This window comes from Pomacea canaliculata, linkage group LG8, assembly GCF_003073045.1.
Source record: "Pomacea canaliculata isolate SZHN2017 linkage group LG8, ASM307304v1, whole genome shotgun sequence".
NCBI classification, from domain to species: Eukaryota; Metazoa; Mollusca; class Gastropoda; order Architaenioglossa; family Ampullariidae; genus Pomacea; species Pomacea canaliculata.
Window position 1 is genome coordinate 19,708,030 of NC_037597.1, and position 20,221 is coordinate 19,728,250.

General features: G+C 44.9%; 1 protein-coding gene across 4 annotated transcripts in view; it reads left to right on the plus strand.

Annotated features, from left to right (window-relative positions):
• LOC112570536 (homeobox protein otx5-A-like) overlaps positions 1 to 20,221 on the plus strand; it is a 50,916-nt gene that overhangs the window by 23,543 nt on the left and 7,152 nt on the right. For 2 of the 4 annotated variants that reach the window (XM_025249023.1, XM_025249022.1), the window contains exons 4-5: positions 11,001 to 11,264; positions 18,090 to 18,241. In XM_025249023.1, coding sequence (XP_025104808.1) covers positions 11,001 to 11,264; positions 18,090 to 18,241 — 416 coding nt within the window. Of the gene's footprint in view, positions 1 to 5,776; positions 6,754 to 11,000; positions 11,265 to 12,953; positions 13,004 to 16,309; positions 16,505 to 18,089; positions 18,242 to 20,221 lie in introns of those variants that run through there. The other 2 variants (XM_025249024.1, XM_025249021.1) reach the window with 2 other exon arrangements.

Here is a 20,221-nt window from a genome sequence, read left to right on the forward strand (position 1 = left end):
ACTAATGAATAGGCACTGGTTGGCTCTGCTTGAAAATAACCAGCCATCATAATAGAATTTGTCAGGAGATACTCTCGGTATCTGGGAAATCATTTTAGTATTTTAATTTTAATTTTAATATTTTTCATTAACTATGAATGTGACATGTTTTCTGTTTTCTTAAACTACTCTAGTCCTCGTTAATGTTTATTAAAATTTACACGACACTAAGAAACTGCGCCGAACTGTCATGGCAACTTGAGTGATCCTCTGTGATCTCCTATGCTGATTGCAGTTGATTCAACATCGACTGAACTTTCGGTTGTTTCCTGCCATAAAAGTAATGAAGAGCATTATTCCTCACGTTGGCAGTTATTTTTCGTGATGTAACTATTAGCCGTGATTTTTTTTCAGCTTCAACTTATATGACCACCAAGAACAATAACTTTGGGTGCCAGTACCTCGACTCCGAAACAGTTAATGATGAGCAAACCCACCTTTCCTTTTCCTTTCTGTGATCTCCCCTTCCCCACTCAACCCCCACTTTATAGTGTGTTATAGCTTACGCAACGCTACAGTTGCGCCACCTACCGTCGCTGCTGATCACGACCTCTACTACGTCGCTTGATCGCCGCTGGCTACGTGGGTAGTACGCCTGTATGTCCGCCAGCTCGGGGTACTAAGCTGGGATTACTCTCCTCATACTAACGACCCACTGACGCCCCTTGACGACACCAGCGACCTTTTCACGCTTCACTGGTTTCACGGTGGAACAAGTCTGATCCAAGTCTACGCGGCTTCTTTGACAACCGCAAGCACTTTGCCGGGTTTCGTAGTGAGTCAGACATTGAGTGGTAGTGTGAAAAGGATGATTTTAACAGCTTTAGTATATCATGTTGTCCTCACAGATTTATCGTGATGGTGTCGGGGTAGCCGGCTGTGTTGCTCAATACCTGATTTTGACAAGAGTGTTTATCTCCCTCAACAAGGCTCCCAGAAGGCAGCCGTCATTTCATCGTCAGTCGCAGCAAAGTTTGTAGTGATGGTAGCCAAACTGTCAGACATTCACATTCTTCCTCTAGCCTAACTTATCGTCTCTAATCTTATAATCGAGATGGTCAGACGCTCTTTTCACAAACTTTTATAGAATAAGTTTTGGTAGTACGATCAAAGTAGTTCAAGTGTAGTGTTTAATATCCCCCCAAAACAAAAACAAAAACAAAACAAAACAAAAACAAAGCCAAAACTATGCTAGCAAGTTGTTGTGTCTTATCCTATTAAACCGTAAATAAATGTTTGTTCTCAGACAACTACCAAACAGGGTTGATGGAGATATATTTTTTTATATAAAAGAAATCATAAAATTTCTTTATCCTCGCAGTTATTACGGGTGGCTGTCAGATGTCGCACAAGACTTCGTCTACCATAGATGATAAAAATGTACAATTTTGTAATTATCGTCTACAAAGCTTTGTCTTCCACACACTCCCACCTTCTGTGGCCAGTATGGCGATCTCATAGTTTAGTGAGGTCAGGGTTGGAGGGCAATCACAGGCCGTCTTCTTGTGGCGCCTGAAGGAGCTCGGGAGGTATTCTGGCAAAGGTTGGTAAACATTGATAAGATGGACTGAAGATGCTGCAGTGGAAGCCATTATCATGCCACCACGACCTCGCGAAGTGAAGTCAAATACAAACCTTATCACAAGTCGGTAACCTGCCCACTGACCATGTAACAGGGAGGTGGTGTGGCTGAATGACTTTTCTTCCACCCGGAGGTTGCGAGTTAGATACGTGCTTTACATGTCCCCCATCTGTCTCTCTCTCTTTCCCTCTTTCACTCACACACACACACACACATTTTGATGCTAAAGACTATAGATTGCTTAACTACCTCTAAGTAGCTAGTTTCCATACTAACCCTAACCTTTTTTGCACATTCCGGTGGTTAGATAAGTAAATTTAAAAGGCTTATTTATTATAAGGAAAGAAGGCTTTGGGACAAAGACAATGTTACACTCCTCTGTTTCCACTATAGGTAGTACTTGGTATATATTAAACATCTCTCTCTGTGTTGAGGCTACCATGTTTATGTTGATATACTACATTTGTATAAACCCATGTATGTATTCAGGGTCACCGAAAGACAGCCCGTGCCTCGGAGTGGATGACCTTTCCGGACCCCCTGAATTAATTGCAAGCGTTTATTATTTTTCCAGTATATAACAGCATGCTTACAAGCTCTAATGTGGCTGACAATATCTATATTTCTCCCAGTAACATAGACACCAAACATTAATAAAAGTGTAAACAACTAGGATCAACAACACTGCACGAGATGAACATTAGAGTTGTGCGACAAGTGGTCAGTAAATGAGGGAAAATAGCATGAAAAGAGGAAATTAAACGTGTATACAAAAATGTCATGTGGTCTTGAAAAAAAAATCGACATATTAAAAAAAAAATTAAAGACAACACAAGGTTTATATCGTTCACAATAATGCATGTGTTGTGTCAGTTGTCACAGATGTGGGTACAATTATTGCTAGATGTGGGTAGGTCTCCTGAAACCGTCTTTTAAACCTACTTTATCTCCTGTTGCTCCTAGGTGAATGTTACATGTTTATGTGTGTGTGTGTGTGGGGTTTTTTTTTTTTTGTGAATCTCTGAGTAGAAAACAGTCTTAGACAGGCCAGTGTCTGTCATCCTTTAAGATCATGGTTTACTCGCCTCCTGTCTGTTCTCCCTGTTTACATCAACATGCATGACAGCGCGTGCCACGAGTCGCAGAGCGCGGCGCCTAGGAGACCGGAGACTGAGGCCAGTCGCAGCAAAGTTCGGACAGACCTCCGTGAACAAGGGTGGCACATACGTGTCAAGATTCCCTCCGGGTGTATTGGCTCAGGTGTTTGAACCTGACACGGGAGGGTCAGTGTTCAACACTAGAGATGGTCTCTCAAGGACGTGGTCGATGCACAGTCAGCGAGTTAGCGGGTTGGTGGTCAGCTCCCCTCCACCCGAACATCTTAAGTCTCCATGGTGATTACGGGTACACTCGCTGTCCACCCATCTTTCTTTCCCCTCTCTCTCGTGATGTAACCTCCTGCCCCGGCTATCTAGTCCAGCTGTGCAGGCGGCGTGTTCTCTGATCACGGGGTGGCGACGATGATGTTTATTGTAGGGTGGGTGGGTGGATAGAACCTCCGCGGCGTTGGACCTGACGGCGCTGACGCTCCGGGTGGCGAGGGATTAGTGACCGGGTAGGACAACTTGGGGTAGGTGGGGAAGAAAGAGTAACGAGCACTGACATAACCTTGCGGGACACGCTTATCAAGCGGTGTGAGTGTCCTTCTACAGCCCTCGCTCTCTCCATGGCAACGCTGGTCTGACAAGGGTGACCGACTTAGCAATGCGTCCTCCTTCCTGCCCCCGCCCTCTGCTCCACTCTATTGACTTCTGTATCAACAACAATCGCATCTCTACCTGTTGGTAAGACCCATGGACTGTCAATATTTGTAAACCCCAGGCTTCGTACAAAATACACAAATAAACAAACTAACGGGTCTAATTGTCATCATCAAATTTGTCTACAGGTGGTCAATCATATTTAAACATACAAGGAACATAAATCTGGTTGTCAGTTTGGCAGCTTTCAAATTGACAAAGCGTGGAGTATAAACTCGAAAACTCGTTTCACCTGTGGGATTGTGTGAAAATGTCGGCCATGCACTCGCTGGAGATCGGTCCTTAAATAAAACTGCTGAGATAAATTCTGCTCCCATAGTTTACAGTTGTTCACATAAACAGTGGTCTGAGTGTTCTGAAAACCTTTGTAAGGATTAGGTTGTAATCGCCTGCGTGACAAACATTTTTATTTAGCTTTTGTCTGCTCTCCATGTTGGCGCCGATTTACTCATTTATCCTGGAATCCGAAATTCATGCGAGCTGCGATGGTTTGAAGGTTGAGCTTGACATCGTGTGTAGACAATCATCAACATAAACTACATCCGGAAACAAAATACTCATAGTATCACACACTGTGTTGTTCTTGACTTAACACTGTTGTCTGTATTTCAGCGGATAGTCTTGTTGTCAAGTGTAAGCACGTGTGTGTGTGTGCGCGCGCGTGGGCATGAAGGTATCATGGTTGGCTTTGGAGACATAAACACAAACATCGCACAGTTCCTGTTTTATGATTTTAGTAATACTTGTTTGGTTTAATTATTGTATATGTGGTAACTTTACAAAATGAATACACACACACATGCACAAACATTTATTCGTTGCATGCAAGTGACAGCCTCTAGTCTGCGCTCAGGCTCGCTGGCGAGGTTTGAACCTCCATTTAACCGTGTCGGCACAATGGTCCAACAGCGAAAATGTCGGACATGTCTGACAAAGAGTGGACATCATCCTCTGTCGGCCTGTCTTTGTCAGTCGCGGCCAGAAAACATAGAAGTTAAGGTGGAAGTTTGCTGCTGCTGCTTCCTGGAACACAGGAGTTTGGAGGGCCGATATGCGGAGGCTCTGTAAAGGTTTTATGTGCAGGGTGTCTGGAGAGCTGCTCAGGCTGCTGGGCTTTTCTCTGCAGCATGGTAGCCCTGTATACTAGTTTTACAGTTTTGCATCTTTTCAGAGCACTGTTGTGTTGTGGAGAGGACAGTTGGAAGAAAGTATATTGCAGTTTTGCTCAGTGACTGACAGGGTGCTTCCTCCCCTCGCAGCCTGCCTCCAACATTGCACACAGGGCGGTGACACGTGCATTGATATTAATTTGTAATTAATTTACATTTTGTCGCATTAAATGCCGAAAATCATAAGGCTACGGAAAAACTAGAATGCATGACTATTGTTTGGCCTTGTGTGGTGTGTGTGTGTGAGAGAGAGGGAGGGAGAGAAAGAAAAAGAAAGAGCCTGCAAAGAACACCGAGGCGACATCACGGATGCTGATGTCATGGCGCTGTCGGTTATACCCAACGTGTAGAGCAAATAGCATCAGTAATTGGTATTGTGTAATATTAGCTACATTGTTCTCACCAACATTAATCCTTTTTCCCTTCTTGCATGGAACAACTTTCGCTCTCTAACCTATGACCCCCTCTTGTTGACACTACATGCCCCCGCCCTCCCCAAAACCGGACTCGTCGCTTGTCTAAAAATGCAAAACTACAAGATGATGAGGGATGCGACAGTCAATGCTGCACATGTTCTGCAGCAGAAGAGATGGAAATCCTGCAGCGGACACTGCAAATGTCGGGGAGATCACTAAGCTGTACACGACACCGCCAGTTCACACCTTGTAGATGCTGTCGTGTTCCGATGAGGTGGAGAAGTTGTAGAGGAAGAAAACACCCGATCCTTTCTTTCTTTTTTTTTTCTTTTTTCTTTTTTGCGATGTCTTGTTGAGCAAACAGGATTATGTCAGGAGCTTAAAGTCGTCATGCCTTTGTTGTGACATTTTACTTAATAACCCTGTTAACCTTTCAAGGCTGAAGTTGCGAGGGTGTTGCGATAGAAGCTGTTAGTGAAATGGCGTCTGCTGGTATCGCCGTAAGTGTTGATCCCTAATGGATGCTTATGGCCAGGGAAAAAATGCATTTGTCGTCAGATCCTCCAAAACAAAAGGAGAGAGGGAAAGTAGCACTATCCTGGAACGCGAGAGTATTTTAGTATTTTTTTCTCTCTCTCTCCTCGAAAGGCGCCGCAACGTGATGAACGCGCCATCGCGGATCCCCTGGCGCGTGCCTAGAGGCTGATTACGCGCACGTCGTGCAGCGAAGACGATAGGCGGAGATATTGTCACAGAGGCGGGGCTTACATGCAGCCAATGAGTGTCGCAAGGCAAGAGACTGTGATAAAGAGACCACGAGCTGGCGACAGACAGGCAGACGCTGATTGGTCGGCTGCGAATGAGCGGTGGCGTTGAAGGGCAGGAGGCGGAGCTGGCAAGGGCCTAGAAGCCAGGGTAGTTCACCCATCCACACAATACCGCCTCTCCTTGTCGAGGGATGGCCACGCCAGCTTAAGGCGGCCACACAGCAAGAGTTTCATTCGGAAGGATGCGAGGATCAACATACTCTCTCCCACTGCAGTCACACTCAGTTTGCACGGATCCAAAGTAAAGAAGATTTGCGACTAAGCTGCACGCGGCAACAATTCCGCTCTGTGTTGATCTTCAAAAGATTGCCCGAAGGACAGCAGCTGGAGGAGTCCTATAGTCCGCCCATTTTATGATCATCGTCGAAAGTTTCCTGATGTTGACAAACGTCGCCTTTTTCAACCCAAAAGTGGGATCGTCGTGAGCACGCGGACTTAGTCGAGAAGTGCACGAAGTTCATTTCACTCGGACCCGCGGAGGGACTGTCGCCGTTTAACGTAGAGAGAGGCGACAATTGTCCTCTTAACCTGGTTTTATTTCGAGTGGACTGGTGTTTGTGTCGGACTGTGCTACCTATCTCAAGAGACCAGTTCAGTGTTGTGGACGTAGTTCTAGACAAGTTCTATCGTCGTCGTCGCTGTTTCGTGGAGTGACAGTTACGGTCTCTCCATCAACTTCTTTCTTCCCTTGTTTAGACAAAGCTTTGAAACTGGGTGACGACCAGGCTTTCGGCATGTCTCCTGCCGGTTCTCCTCCGTCCCCAGGGGATGGACAGCACCACAATGGAGCCCCACCCCCCATGACCAGCAGCGACCTACACTCCCACCCTGACTACGTGTACGACACATCCCGCTGTGACACCGTGCGCCGCAAGTGTCGCGAGTTGTGCTACAACACAGGTAGGAGCCGCTTTGTTTGGTTGTTTTTATTTTCTTCTTACTCCACCGGTATGGGTTAATGCACCCGTTTCATCAACTGCCTCTTCTTTACTTTCGTGTTTTACCTACTTCACAGCCTTGTGAAGCCGTTTGTCAAAATTTGGCTTTCAGCGCACGTGAGGCTTCGAAAAATATTTTGCTTTTTTGTTGCTCGAAAACATTTTAACGGAAATCTTATTTTTTAAATTCAGAGTTGTTGTCTGGGGCGCTTTATAAATTGTTTAGAAGTTTCAAAGTTAAAAAAAAAAAAAAAAAAAACAAAAACAACAACCCCTGGCCATAACTGTTGCTGGCGTCTTTTAAAGAGACGAGTGCGATTCAGGCAGATGTTTCCGACAGCAAATTAAATGTCGGAGGGCTCCCCACACACATTGACAATAAACCTCTTTGATGTGCTAGTCAATGAAATTGCTGACGTGTTAGACACGGTGAAGAGGGAACAGAGAGGAGGCAGGGGGAGAGAAGTTCTCTTGGGTTGTTTGTTCGCATGGTTGTCTGGAAAAGCTGGCCTGAGCCGCTTTGGCTTTGAACTGATGATGAGCCTGTCTACCGCCCTCAGAGGCTCAGTGGAGCGAGCCTACGACACAGCGGCCAACATTATCTTCTGTCCGTTACAAACCCTCGTTCTCAATTTCCGCACCCATCCGCACGTGTGTGTGTGTCTGAGAGAGAGAGTGAGAGACACAACACAAGCATTCTGAGGAAAATTCATATTTTACTTTGAAGCCATATTAATGATAATTATTTAATAATTACAGTAGTAGCAACACTGCGTTTAAAAGGTAATTAGTTTTAGTATTTAATCCATTGTGGTAAAGATAAATCGCGAGGATTAAGTGGCTGCAGGTAGACATCTTTCACTTCACCTCAGTCACGTCGCACAAATCACATCACAGTCAACTCATTCTCGACTCTTTTGCTGTTTCAAACTGGCGCCTGCTCCAGACTGTTGCACCTTTAACAGCTTTCACAGCTGTGAGCCGCAGATGTTAACAGACTCTCCAGCTGAAATAAAATCATTCTTATTTTAATTTATTATTTTGCTGAGATTTACCTGCGTCGCCGGTCTGTTGTGTTTCCCTCGGAGAATTTCTCTCCTGCCTTCGACATCATGCCCGTTCTGTAACAATCTACCCTTTCTATAACAATCTACCCTTTCTGTAACAATCTCACCCTTTTTGTAACAATCTCACCCTTTCTATAACAATCCCACCCTTTCTATAACAATCCCACCCTTTCACGCAAACGCAGCTCGCACAAACCTCGCACAAACCTCGCTGCTCAATTCTAAGCAACACCCGGAGAAATGGAGTCGACACGCTGAGCCGGAAAATAGCAAACAGAATAGCTGAGGTAGTAAATAGAATTTCAATACACTCATCTATGAAGTCCTCGTGTTCATCAAGTGAGGCTCTTTTCATCAGCCCGGTGTAATTAAGCCGCTTGTCTTTGAGGGGTGTTCCCCAGCGGGATCCTTTCCCCAGAAACTGTTGGCCCATTGAAGCTGATCCCGGGGGTTGACAGATGCCCTTAATTAATGGCCGACCTCGTCCTGCCAACCAAATGAGCAGTGTTCTGTTCCGCAGGCTTCCACCCTGAAGTCACGTGGTAGGGGGGACGACGGTGAGTTAGCCACATGCCTGGCAGGTTGATTGTAACAGTCGTGTGACAACAATCAGCAATCAACAATCAACAACAAAGCCAAACATTACGAGTTGCGATGCCGAAGTCACAGTGGTGGGTAGGACCATAATATGCAATTATTATTCATTCTTTTAGAGTATCAGAGATCCCTGAAGTTCTGTAATTTTATTTTGTTGGTTTAAATTTTATCTTTTAACTTGCAAGCGGGGGAACATTTCCGCCTGGGTGTAAAGATTTCAGTCTTTTTTCTTCCACAAGAAAGCACAAATTTCAGTCATTTTTCTTTCACTTGTATCATGCTAAATCTGACAGACATCGGTGACAACATTCTTGTTCACCCAAAGCGAGTTTGTGAAGTCATGAAAATAATAACATCTTTGGTAAACCCTCGTGAGAAATGACCCCAAACAACATGACCTTGCCGAATGAGCCGAAACTTCACGATCCTCTGGTCCCCTCTCGCCATCTGTATGGGCCACAATATATTTATATCTTGAATATTATGACCTCGAACATCATGTCCCTTCTTGGTAGTGAAATGATTATTGATTACTACTTCTTAAATAATAATTTAAATGTTTTCAGTTTACAAAAATATTACTCGGTTATATGACTTGACTGTCCAGGGTTTGTAAGTGTAATATGCGGAGGAAGAAAATTCTAGAAGATTAAATGGAATCTCTTCGTGTTGCTGGTTACAGAATAAAATACAACTGGAAAGGGGAGGGGGTGAAGGAGAAGAGAGAGAGAGAGAGACAAAAGTCCTGACTTACTGAAAAAACTTTATTGTCCGGAAACCTTTCTTTGGTGTTTGCCACTGTCGTGAGTTCCGTGTGTGTGGATTCGGATGAATACCTGGCAAACAGCTTCTTCAGAAAGTCTTGCGGAGTCACCGAGGTCTGGGACACGGGTAGGAATCCATACGGCCAATCCGTTCTAATCACTCTAATGGCTTTGATGAAAAGCGCAGTTTGTACTTCCTGTCCCACGAGTCTCCAGAAGCGGTCGCGGAGTCACTTAGAGAAATGATTAAAACCGATCTCAAACGTGCCACACACTCTTCATCGATCCACCCGGGGCCCCTACCCGCCCCTACCTTTTGGCCTCGCCTCGTCTGGCAAATTGCCGGCAGCCAGCACACCATTCAGCCGCCAACAAAAGGAAGACAGCGGCGATGAGGGAGAGAAACTTTGGTGGGACACACCTTATTAACATCGCTTTCTTTCCAACCCATCGAACCGGGTTCAGTGCAATCAGGTAGATTAGAGCCACTTGCGAGTGAGGCCAGCACGCAACCTGTGTCACCTCGCCAAGCTCGTGAAACTTTCTTCTTTTCATCGTTTTTATCGTTGCCGCGGACGCTGGACTGCGTGTGTTCGTCGGACCAAGACAAACCTGCGGTATTAACGGAAACAGCACTAGAGAGGGTGGACTCGGATGTGAAAGATAAGTGAGTTCATGATTCGTAAAAAATAAAATCGCAGAAAATTAAAATGTTGTTTACGATGACATCAAGTTAGACGCTTAATGTTTACTAGTCGGAAGTGAAGCTAATGAACTTTAACTTCAGGTTCATTTAGAAATAAATTTTCCACTGGCTTCATTGAGCTCGGTTTACAACAAATTCTCTCCTCGCGCCTTCATTATGCAGAACATTACATAGGGGGGATGAACAGACTTTTCTACACAGCTTCTCTTTTATATATTCTTTATGTTGTGAATAACGAATGGCTTTTCGATTCTTTTCCCTTCCGTTCTTTATGTGTGACTTAACAACTTTCTCTCACATCAGAAATACAGGAATATTAGCACGAACGGCTAATATCACCGACAGGAATATATGTATGGCTGGATTGCCTTCCTGTTCAACATTGTAAGTGCTCTTACTGTTAGAGCACATCACTGAGTTATTCAACCTGTTGCACTCTCCATGATGAAGCTGTTGTAAAATACTTATACACTTATTATCTACAGCGAAAAAGGAATAATGTGGAAAAATATATCTTATGTACGAAGTTGGTGAAGTAATATTGAGACAACAGGTGTTTTTGTTTTACTTGACTAACCTACAATCTCACTGACTTCTTAGTGTGCGCGCGCGCGTGGGCGTGTGTGTGTAATAGGTTTGTTGAGGTGTTCAGAGTTAATCTCGTTAAGCAAGACATTTTTTCTTTGCTCGCTATTTCATATATGAATACAAAAGATAATGCGAGCTGTACATATTTTTTGGTATGGTTGGGGTTTGTGGGCAACACAGCTCTCAGTCCCAAGCATAACTGGAGCAGTAGGCTGATGACCTCACTAGCTACAACACAGCCTCGGTTGTTTGATGATATGAGACTCATGCACGAAGCACAAAAATTAATGCTTTAAAAATAGTATCCTTTATTATTATTTGTTGTTGTTATTGTCGTCTCATAACTCAGCAAAGGCGTCTGTTCCTATTGTTTCTTTTAAAATTCGTTTCTCATAGTCTTACGTTCATTCCAACTCTTCCAACGTTCGCTTCTCACGTTCGGTTTATTTATTTATTTTTATTTTATTTTATTTTCCTTTGTTTCCAGCGTGGTCCGAGTATCCGTCGCCTCTAAACGACGGGCGGCCGGGGGCCGAGCTGTACGCCCCTCTGCAAGGCAGTCCAGGACTGGACGGTGTGGGCGCCGCGGCGTCAGACGACTTGCGTCAGATGGCCAACATGACGTACTCGCACGCGCCTTCCTCTCACGTGCAGAAGCCCGCGCCCTACTCTGTCAACGGCATCAGCCTGTCGGACAACGTCAACCTCCTGCACCCCGCCGCCATGGGCTACCCCCAGCCCGATATGTACAGTAAGTACCTTGTTACCAACTTGTGTATTGTACTCCGCGGTTGCCTGGGCTTCACAACGAGGAGCGGAGGTATCGAGGGTTTTTCCCACATCCATAAATAGGGGAGTAGGGTGGGAAGGGGTGGGGGTGGAATTCTGCAGGGCTTATTACCCCATTGTCGTTAAAAAAAAAACAAACAAACAAAAAAACCCATAAAGGCCGCATGACTCAGTGGAGATAGGTGAGAAATGTGTAAATATTGCTGACTTAACACTTAGCACATCAGCAGCATAATTTTTTTTAATATTTCTTTTTCAATCGAATTCGCACTATTGCAAAGTGGTTCCGAAAAAATAATTTGGAAAGACATTTTCAGACCCCTTTGTAATCCTTCTTACACATATGAGGTAACTGGACATTTATCATAAAATAAACACAGTCATTAACAGTAACATAGGGGATATAAGTCTAGGGAAGAAAACAAAAATCAGGATGAATTTTTCAAAATTGTTTTTTGTAAGTTTATTAAACACCAAAAGTACAGTGACTGCATTTACATGATGTTCACCAAATTAATTTTTATCCCATTTTGACAATTCAATAAACCAGTGAAACACCCGTCCACCCTTCTAGCCAATTACTCTTACTCCTAATCATAAAAGTATTTTCACTCCTTGCGTGAGGAGAATGGAAGAATCTTTGAAAAATCTGCACATGGAGGGGGAATATTGAACCTCACTGTTATTTCCCATTAGCAATGCCACATTTCCACATTGTTGAGCTAGAGATCATTACTTCCCCATTACTTCAGCGCAAACTAGTTTCACATTAAAACTAATCAGGAGGAAAGGTCTACTGCATAATTTTTTAATTAATTTAATTGTAAAATACTTGGCTCACACGGTGTCCTGACAGACAAGTTCACCGACATCAAGAAATTACTTTTACCAAAGACCAGGGTATGTTTATATATACTATAAAAATAAAATAAAAAGTAAAACCAAAGCAGAATAAATTTAAAAATTTAAAGTGTCAACCTAAAATTAAAACAAATTTAAGAAGTGAAAGTTTATCTCAGAAGGAGTATGGGGAAGGGGATGGAGAGAGAGGATGCACCGCTCACAAAGATGATTCCAAATCTCAGAAACTTTGCTTCCTATAGGTTAGACTACAAGTTAAATTAATTTCATCTAAATTATGATAGGTATGAAAAAATATCTGTTGATGTGTTTTGCGTGGGAGAGTGTTATGATTGGGTGTGCCTGTTAGGTTGGGTGCGTGCATGTGTGAGAGGGTGTGTGCGAGTATGAGCTGTTGTTGTTACAACAGGTTAGTAGTTGTCCTTTCTCCTGACAACCCAGTACCCTCTCTTCCTTCTGTCTTCGATAATTGTAACCGAATTTTCATTTGTAGTTAAAGGGAGCGCCCAAACAGCGGCGCCAGTTAAAATTTGGCAGTTGATGTTCCGGTAGAATGAATACAGTATTTTTTTCATCCTGCTGTAGAATTAGAATGCCAGTAAGCTTTGCTGTATAACATCGTCCTGTAGGTGGGCCCTGAGGTTAGTTATGTGCTTGTCAGTCGTCAGGAACCTCAGTGCCCACCGACAGGACTATGGCTAGTTGTTAGCATGGCTTTGCAGTGTCACCTGTATGTTCCAACTCGCATGGATTTTGTTTTTTCTTTCTTCTTTCCTTCCACCATCAATAGATGTCATCCACCAACAACATATGCAACGGGAGTATGAAGGCCTATGTACAGTAAGTGTCTCTTCCATCTTTCGTTCCTAAGTAGTCTGACTGTTGGCATGGTGACAGATGCTTGCATACACTTTGTCGGACAATTGTATTCTGAGACATGCGCAGTGAAATTTCAGTAGAAGTACAGTAATGCTCTTTGAAGCTGTGGGGACATTCTTGTGGTCGTTATAAATAAGTAATGGTCTGTTTGACAAACCTTTGTGTCATTTATAAAGGTATGGAGGAGATCCAAACTCATTTTTATATTTTATAACTTGAACAGTAAGATGTCCATGCAACTGTGTAGTGTACAGAAATTAGTCGCCAATCCTGTGTACGGGTAGATGTGTTGTAGTCACGTGAACATCTGCCTCATGTGGAAACATGTTTACTTTGTGCTTGGTTTTCTAAAATAACAACATTAATTTTTCGTTCTGTGCATGCATTATAACACAGCTGTAATATTACTAAATACTCTTTTGTGTTTCAAAAACCTTTTATTTCCGCTTTAGTGGCACGTGCTAATGTACCCTAACTCTTTCAACTGACAAGTGCTTTTAGTCATAAGTATTTTTTATCTCTTTTCTCTTTTAAACCATACATGCTTTCTAACACACCTTAGTCTATAAAAATATTTTAGTCTGCATTTTCTATGTGCTTTGGCCTCTGTCCTGTCTGTACTGTTGCTGGTTCAGGGTGAAACCATAGGACACCTCGCGACTTAAAGAAGCATGTCTGCTATTACCAACGGTTTTACCGATATTTCAACTGTAAATTTTTTTTTTTCATTCATATCTCGGAAATGAGTTAGTGAAACTTGACTTACAGCACCTTTCAAACCCGGTAATCACAAAAATGTCCTTTATTTTGGCAGAGACTGAGTCAGTTTAGGGTCAGTTGTCATGCATGAACGGCCAGCAGGCACGATCAGCTGTCACAGACATGTACCTGCATGAGTGAACACACGCGCGCGCACGCACACACACATAATAAAAAAGGGCATAATGAAGCATGCATATGTTAGATAAATAATTTTGTTTTGAAGACCAAGACACAAGAAATGAGATAGCTTTACTCAATCAAACTTTTTAATCGTGTCTGGTCTTCCAAACGGTCAAAGTAACAGTTCCGGGTGACTTACGCGGTCCTCAGACGTGCATCAGTGACGGTTATGATTATCGCCATCAACAGTCAGACAGCCTGAACCTCATAATGAAAGCAGGGTGCAGTCTCGCGAGGCTCTCGCTCCATCTGGAGGCAGCTCGATAGTGATTGATCGGTCCGTGGTTGTGCGTGTAAGTCGATATGTTGCTCACCTGGCCGAGGTGAGGTGCGGAAACGTGACGACGGCTACACTCTTACAGGTAGCTAGAGTCGAAGTAGTCCCGCCCTGCACCTCTCCTCCATGGCAGCAAGAAACTCATATTCAGGCAGAACAAGCGGCAGGCACCTGCCCAGACAATAGGGTATCAAGTGGGGTACATCCTTGCGTCGCTTTCAGACCTCTAGCAACTAAGGGACGCAGACTTTTCTTTCCTCAGACTGGTCAGGACCAGTTGAATGCTAAGTGACCGGTCGCCATTCTATGTCTTGTCCGTGCAAAGAAAGCAGTTCAATGATTATTTTAGAGCTAGCCAAAATGAGTTGAGTAACTAGCTGCTCACAACATAAAATGATGCCCACCTGAAGGAATGAATAAATAAATAAAGTGCTGCGCAACACACAACAGCTTCTGCAAGAAATGGAAAATACTGAAGAGTTGATAGTTGCATCCCACAGCATCCCATGCGCGTGCACCACCTGACACATCGGCCTGCCCTCGACAGTCGAACTTGAAAAAGGTTCACGTGACCTTCCCTTTCCTCCGCAACACTGGCGACAAGTAACGGAAACTGTGTTTACTTTCTTGTCGGTTGGCTGCTCAGCTCGCAGGCAGGTTCATAGGGTGCTGCCCCAAGTAGCTTGTGGGTGGTGACAGGCGAGTCAATGGTGTGACCGTTGTTGTCATCATGTGCACCTCATGTGAACGTCGGTCAGTGTAAGGGTCCGCTCACACGCCGCGACGCACGGACAAACACAGAAGTAATGAGGCAGGCTTGATGGGCAGGCGCCACCGTCACACCCTTGTGTTCAGAGCAGTCGAGTCGCGGAAGGATGGATTTTCGTGGCGAGAAACCGGGCAAGAGAGAGAGAGAAAAGGAGGGGGGGGGGAGGAAAGCTTGTGTTCGGATGAGGCAGGCAGCAAAGTGTGATGGGGTGTGGCTGGGGTGGAGTACGGTAGGGGCAGGCAGGGAAGAGGTTCAGCAAATGAAAAAATTAATCAGGAAAAGCATCTTGACACGTCGCTCGTTTCACGCCCTCGTGCTGCATCGACATTCTTCAGGCGCGGCGGTTACAGCTGTTTACTGCTCACCAGTGTCTAGTGCTGCTCTCTGATGCAAGCACTCTCAAAAACAAAAACAAAAAGACAGCCAACAAGGCCAAACCCCAAGCTTATTGTAATCTCTTTAATGACTATGATCAAAACCAGAAACAAAGCAAAACCAAAATAAAACAAACACACAAGAAAGCAAAAACAAAACAAAAAGAAACAACAACAACAATAACAACAGCAACAGCAAATAAACAAAGCAAAACAAAGCAAAGTGTAAAACTACATGTACAACAACATTCGTGCTGTTGCCATAACAGTTGTCCGCAGCAGGCTCACGTGACATCCAAAGTGTCAGTCACGGTCTATTCTTAGCCTCGGGAAAGGCGATAGGAAGACTTTTATGCTAGTTGTTGCATAGCAACTGTTCGCAAGGCAACATACTTTAAATTATCCCACACCTGACAGTGATTACAAGAGGATATTGCAAGTCTCTTCCTGCTGTCTAAACGATTCTCACTTCATGCTTATGGCTGCTGCATCTCATCGGTTGAGTTTCGTGCTTTTTTCTTTTATAATTTTCGCACGACAGTACATTAGATGGGTGTTCTGCTTGTTTTTGTTGTTTTTGTTAAGTTTCATTATTTGCATTCAGTAACATGTCAGAACATTGACCATGGCATCAAAACTGACTTATGTACACGAGACGAAGCACAGGCTGTTTGAAATATTTCATAATTTGTTCTCCATTGTATTTCAAGTAGAATTGGAAACGCACTTTACACAGACTAACGAGGAGTTCACAATTCAGTTTGAACATTACCTGGGATGTTCATCTAGATATAGGAAGGAAGTTGAGTTTTAAATAAATAAAATGTCGCTGTTTTTACTTCTCACACTGTCAAATAGCTGTTGACAATGTGAGTAATGTGTATTTCCCTGTCCCCCATTTGTAGGTCACTATACACGAGAAGTATCACAAGGTTACGGAGTGCAAACAGAGCCCTACCCACAGTTGGCCTCGTGGCACAGACTGCAGCAGCTCCACCACGTCACGCCACCACCCACCCCCACGCCACCGCTGCCACCACCCACGCCTACATCAAGTGCCTCTACGACAACCTTGAGCTGGCATGAAGCAGCTTTGAACTGTAGGTGTCCAGTCTCAACGGCCCTTTTTTGTAATTTTTGTGTTCGTGTGACGAGTCCCTAGTTAGTTACTGATGAAGAGTGGTCTGTAGCAGGGCCCTTGCCCGGGTAGAACCTAGAAAACAAATGGGAACTGCAACAGTTTGCCTGCCTTGAGGAGCACATCTGACGAGAGTATGCGAGGTTTCAAGAGAGCCAAGCCACACGTCTCCATCCCTAGCGGTGACGTAGTCTGTGACGTACAACTGACGAAGTTCTCGCGGCTTGGGGTGGACAAGAACCAGCCCCATATGCAGGCCTACGAGACGTATCGTGTCCACGTCTCTCTAGAGATAGAGAGGGGGATAAGAGGGCGCCACAGGGCTCGAGTGCAGGTCTACCACACACACAGACCGGGTCCCCTCTTCCCTCCCCCCCCTCTAACCCCCACTAGCTGCCGCTGTTGCCGGTGCGTTCACTAGCGTGCCCATTCTTCTTGGCACGTTTGCCCATTTCCCGGCCCGGCATTTTGCTCAATAGAAAATTGCATTTTTATGAGAACGGGGCGAAGCGCGCCGGTCCCAACTCTCCGCCTGCCCTTTTGCCTGTCGCCTGTCGACGCGAGGACCCTGGGCCCCGCTCGCGCTGATGACTGGGCTTTGTCAAGGTCCCTCGTCTGCAGACCGGCTGCAGCCTTCGGCCAGCGGAGGCGAGCCGCGTGAATAGCAAGACAGTGGCACAGAAATAAAAGATAGAGAAAAGAAAAGCTGGAGAGAATAAGAGAATAAAATAGAAGTAACGATTAGGAGTATTGTCGCTGGCAATCAAGTGGAAGGCAGACATTTTTTTTTTTTTTTGGTGGAGGAGGGAGAGAGTGGAGTGTGTGAGAGAGAGAGAGGAAAGAAGGGGAAAAAAGAGAAGAGAAATGGAAATTCAAGGCGTGCTGTGACTGTGAGAGGAGAGAACTGTCAGACAGTAAACAAACAGGAGATGTAGATGTGGTGTCAAGGGCAGAGACGAGGAGCGGAGGAGGAAGCCAGATCATGTGCGACAACTCTGTTAATAAAAACAGCAGGCAGCCGAGGCAGTGAGGACAGTGTTTGTTCAGCGAGCTCCCCCACAAAATTAAAAAATTCGTCCCAGGTTAACATTTTTTTTAACTGACCAGGGATATCATATCAGCATGTGCTTGTTTAATATCTTTCCCGCTTTTTCTTTCTTCTCGCATGATCAAAGAACTGGCTGTAGTAGCTGCTGTAGTTTTCTAGCCGTGTGTACTTTTATTTGACAAAAGCAACAAAGTTAGTTTCTTGCCTGTCTGTATAGCAGGCTACCAGGCTGTACAGTCTGTTTGCAGTCTACCCCATTTCCTGCCAACCCCTGCCTAACTGTTTATCCGCAAGTCTTGTCTCTCTCCCACCCTCTGTCCACTCCTTGCTTACGACCTTTGCCCTTTGCTTGCTTTGGCTGTGTCTGCTTTTCTATATGACAACACCACTGAGCTTTGGTGGCTGTGAATACAGATTTTAACAAAGTCAAACCAATAACCATATAAAGAACGGAAAAGGTGTCTGCTTTTGGTTGTCATGGTGACTGTTGTCTCTGCAGGTAACCCTCGCAAACAGCGCCGAGAGAGGACGACCTTCACCAGAGCGCAGCTGGACGTCCTGGAGGGTTTGTTCCAGAAAACCCGTTACCCGGACATATTCATGCGCGAAGAAGTAGCCTTGAAAATCAGCTTACCCGAAAGCCGAGTACAGGTAAGGCGAACTCTTTTGTTTAGAGTTAGAGGTTTTGCTTCCTTCCTCCCATTAGTGAGTCTTGATCTGCATGTCTTCTCTTTCTCTCCTCTTCTCAACCGATCAACCCATCAACGCGGTTGTTGTTAAAGAACTTTTTCGCTCCTGTTAGCAATACGGTTCTACAATGTGAAAAAAGATGTTTTCTCCCTTGACAACATGAGCCCGGAAGAAACTTTGTCGCTAGCTTTGTGGAAAGAAACATGCAAAGTAAGGTGTGCTGCACTTGAGCAACATGGCAGACAAAATTTCTGCTCAGCCATTCATAATCCTCCCTGAAGGACCGGCGGGAGGGATTTAGTACTGCTCTCTCTCGCGAGGCTCACTCTACAGATAAAAGTGCAGTACAAGGGATTAGCATAATCCTCCATGTCCCGCCAACAAGATCAGGCCTGTGCCAATCGAAAACATGAATGCAAATCGCAACAGTTTTGCTCTTTTTCCACCCGACATCCTCACCCCACTACAGCGGTGAGAATGATGACAGAGAGCATTGATTGTCACCCGCCACAGAAGGACTTGCCCTTTGCGTAAGTACACATTTCTCGGCAGGTGAAAAGCCGTCACAGGTGGCCGCACCTCCTTACCTGAAACGGTTTGACGGTTATAAGGTCGATAGCAGTGACAGCCAGTGTGGAGAAGACTATGTCATGGAGTAGGGAGGCCACCCGTAAACACCCAGCTCGAGTACCGTGGGCAGGTGGGATTTGTGTGATCAGTGTGACAGCGGGGTGCAATGCTGTTTACGAGATTAGCTTGGAGTTTGAGCTTTAAAACAGAGCATGGGAAACAAACAAACAATCAAACGCATTAAGAGTCTTTGTCGGGTTTCAATTATCAGAATGAAACATTATTTGTGATTTAGTGACAGAAACTCTGACATACAGAAAAACAGAGAGAGAGAGACTGCCATGGGAAGTCAGAAACTAAACTAAAAACTAGCGGAGTAGATGAGAGTGGACTAAACTAGTGAAGTAGATGACAGTAGCTGGTTGGACTGAACACCTGACAGTTTGAGATGCACGAGCACCAGCCAGACCGTGACCGTGCTACCGAGGACCTACCATAGAGCGACTCTACTCACACGAGACTGAGACTGAGACTGAGACTAATCTCGACCGTTGTATTGATTGTTTGAAACATCTTGACTGCACACACCTTGTCTGCACTTCTACTTTTGGGACATCGACCGTTGGTGTGGTACATAGTCCTTCTGACCCTAACCCTAACCCTGACCTTCGGACTAACGCATTTTGACTGACTTCCGGTGAAGTCATGCGCACTGAATGCGTTAGCTGAAGAAGAACGAAGAAGTCTTGCATGTTTTTCTTTTCCCAGGCACTAGCATTTAAAAAGAAAACTTTTCCCCCTCGTCCACTGGGTCATTTTTCTCCACGGTCAATAAGCCGTGTGTACGCGCGCTAGACCCGCTCGCCATTGTCCGTAAAGCGATCGCAGTGCTCTCCCCTTTGAAAGCTGTTTTTCTACGATCAGAAATCGCTGCTGACAGGCCTACCCGTCCCCGCTTAGCCACCATCTTGGCAAACAGAATATTGAAGTGAGTAGTGTTTGCCTGCGCTATGCTAAGCCGAGGCGCTGGCTTTGCAGATAGTGTTTGCATCTCGAGATCTGATAAACTTGTCCAAAGAGGATTTTGGAGTATTTTACAAAAGGTGTCCGAACAGAAACTGATTTCTCTCTCCGATCATAAAAAGTAGAGAGGAAATGCGATAGACATCGTTGTAACATGCATTCCGCCGGTGTAGAAACTCTGTGTTTGCGTGAGAGAGAGAGGAAGGGGGAGGTAAGCCAGGCAAACACATTCAGGCAGACGCACAATGGCGCATACCCAGGGTGAGAAGCCTGTATACTCACTGTACATTCAAGGGTCCAGTGGATTGCCTAACTCTCCTACAAACCACGGTTCTACCAAGGTCAAGC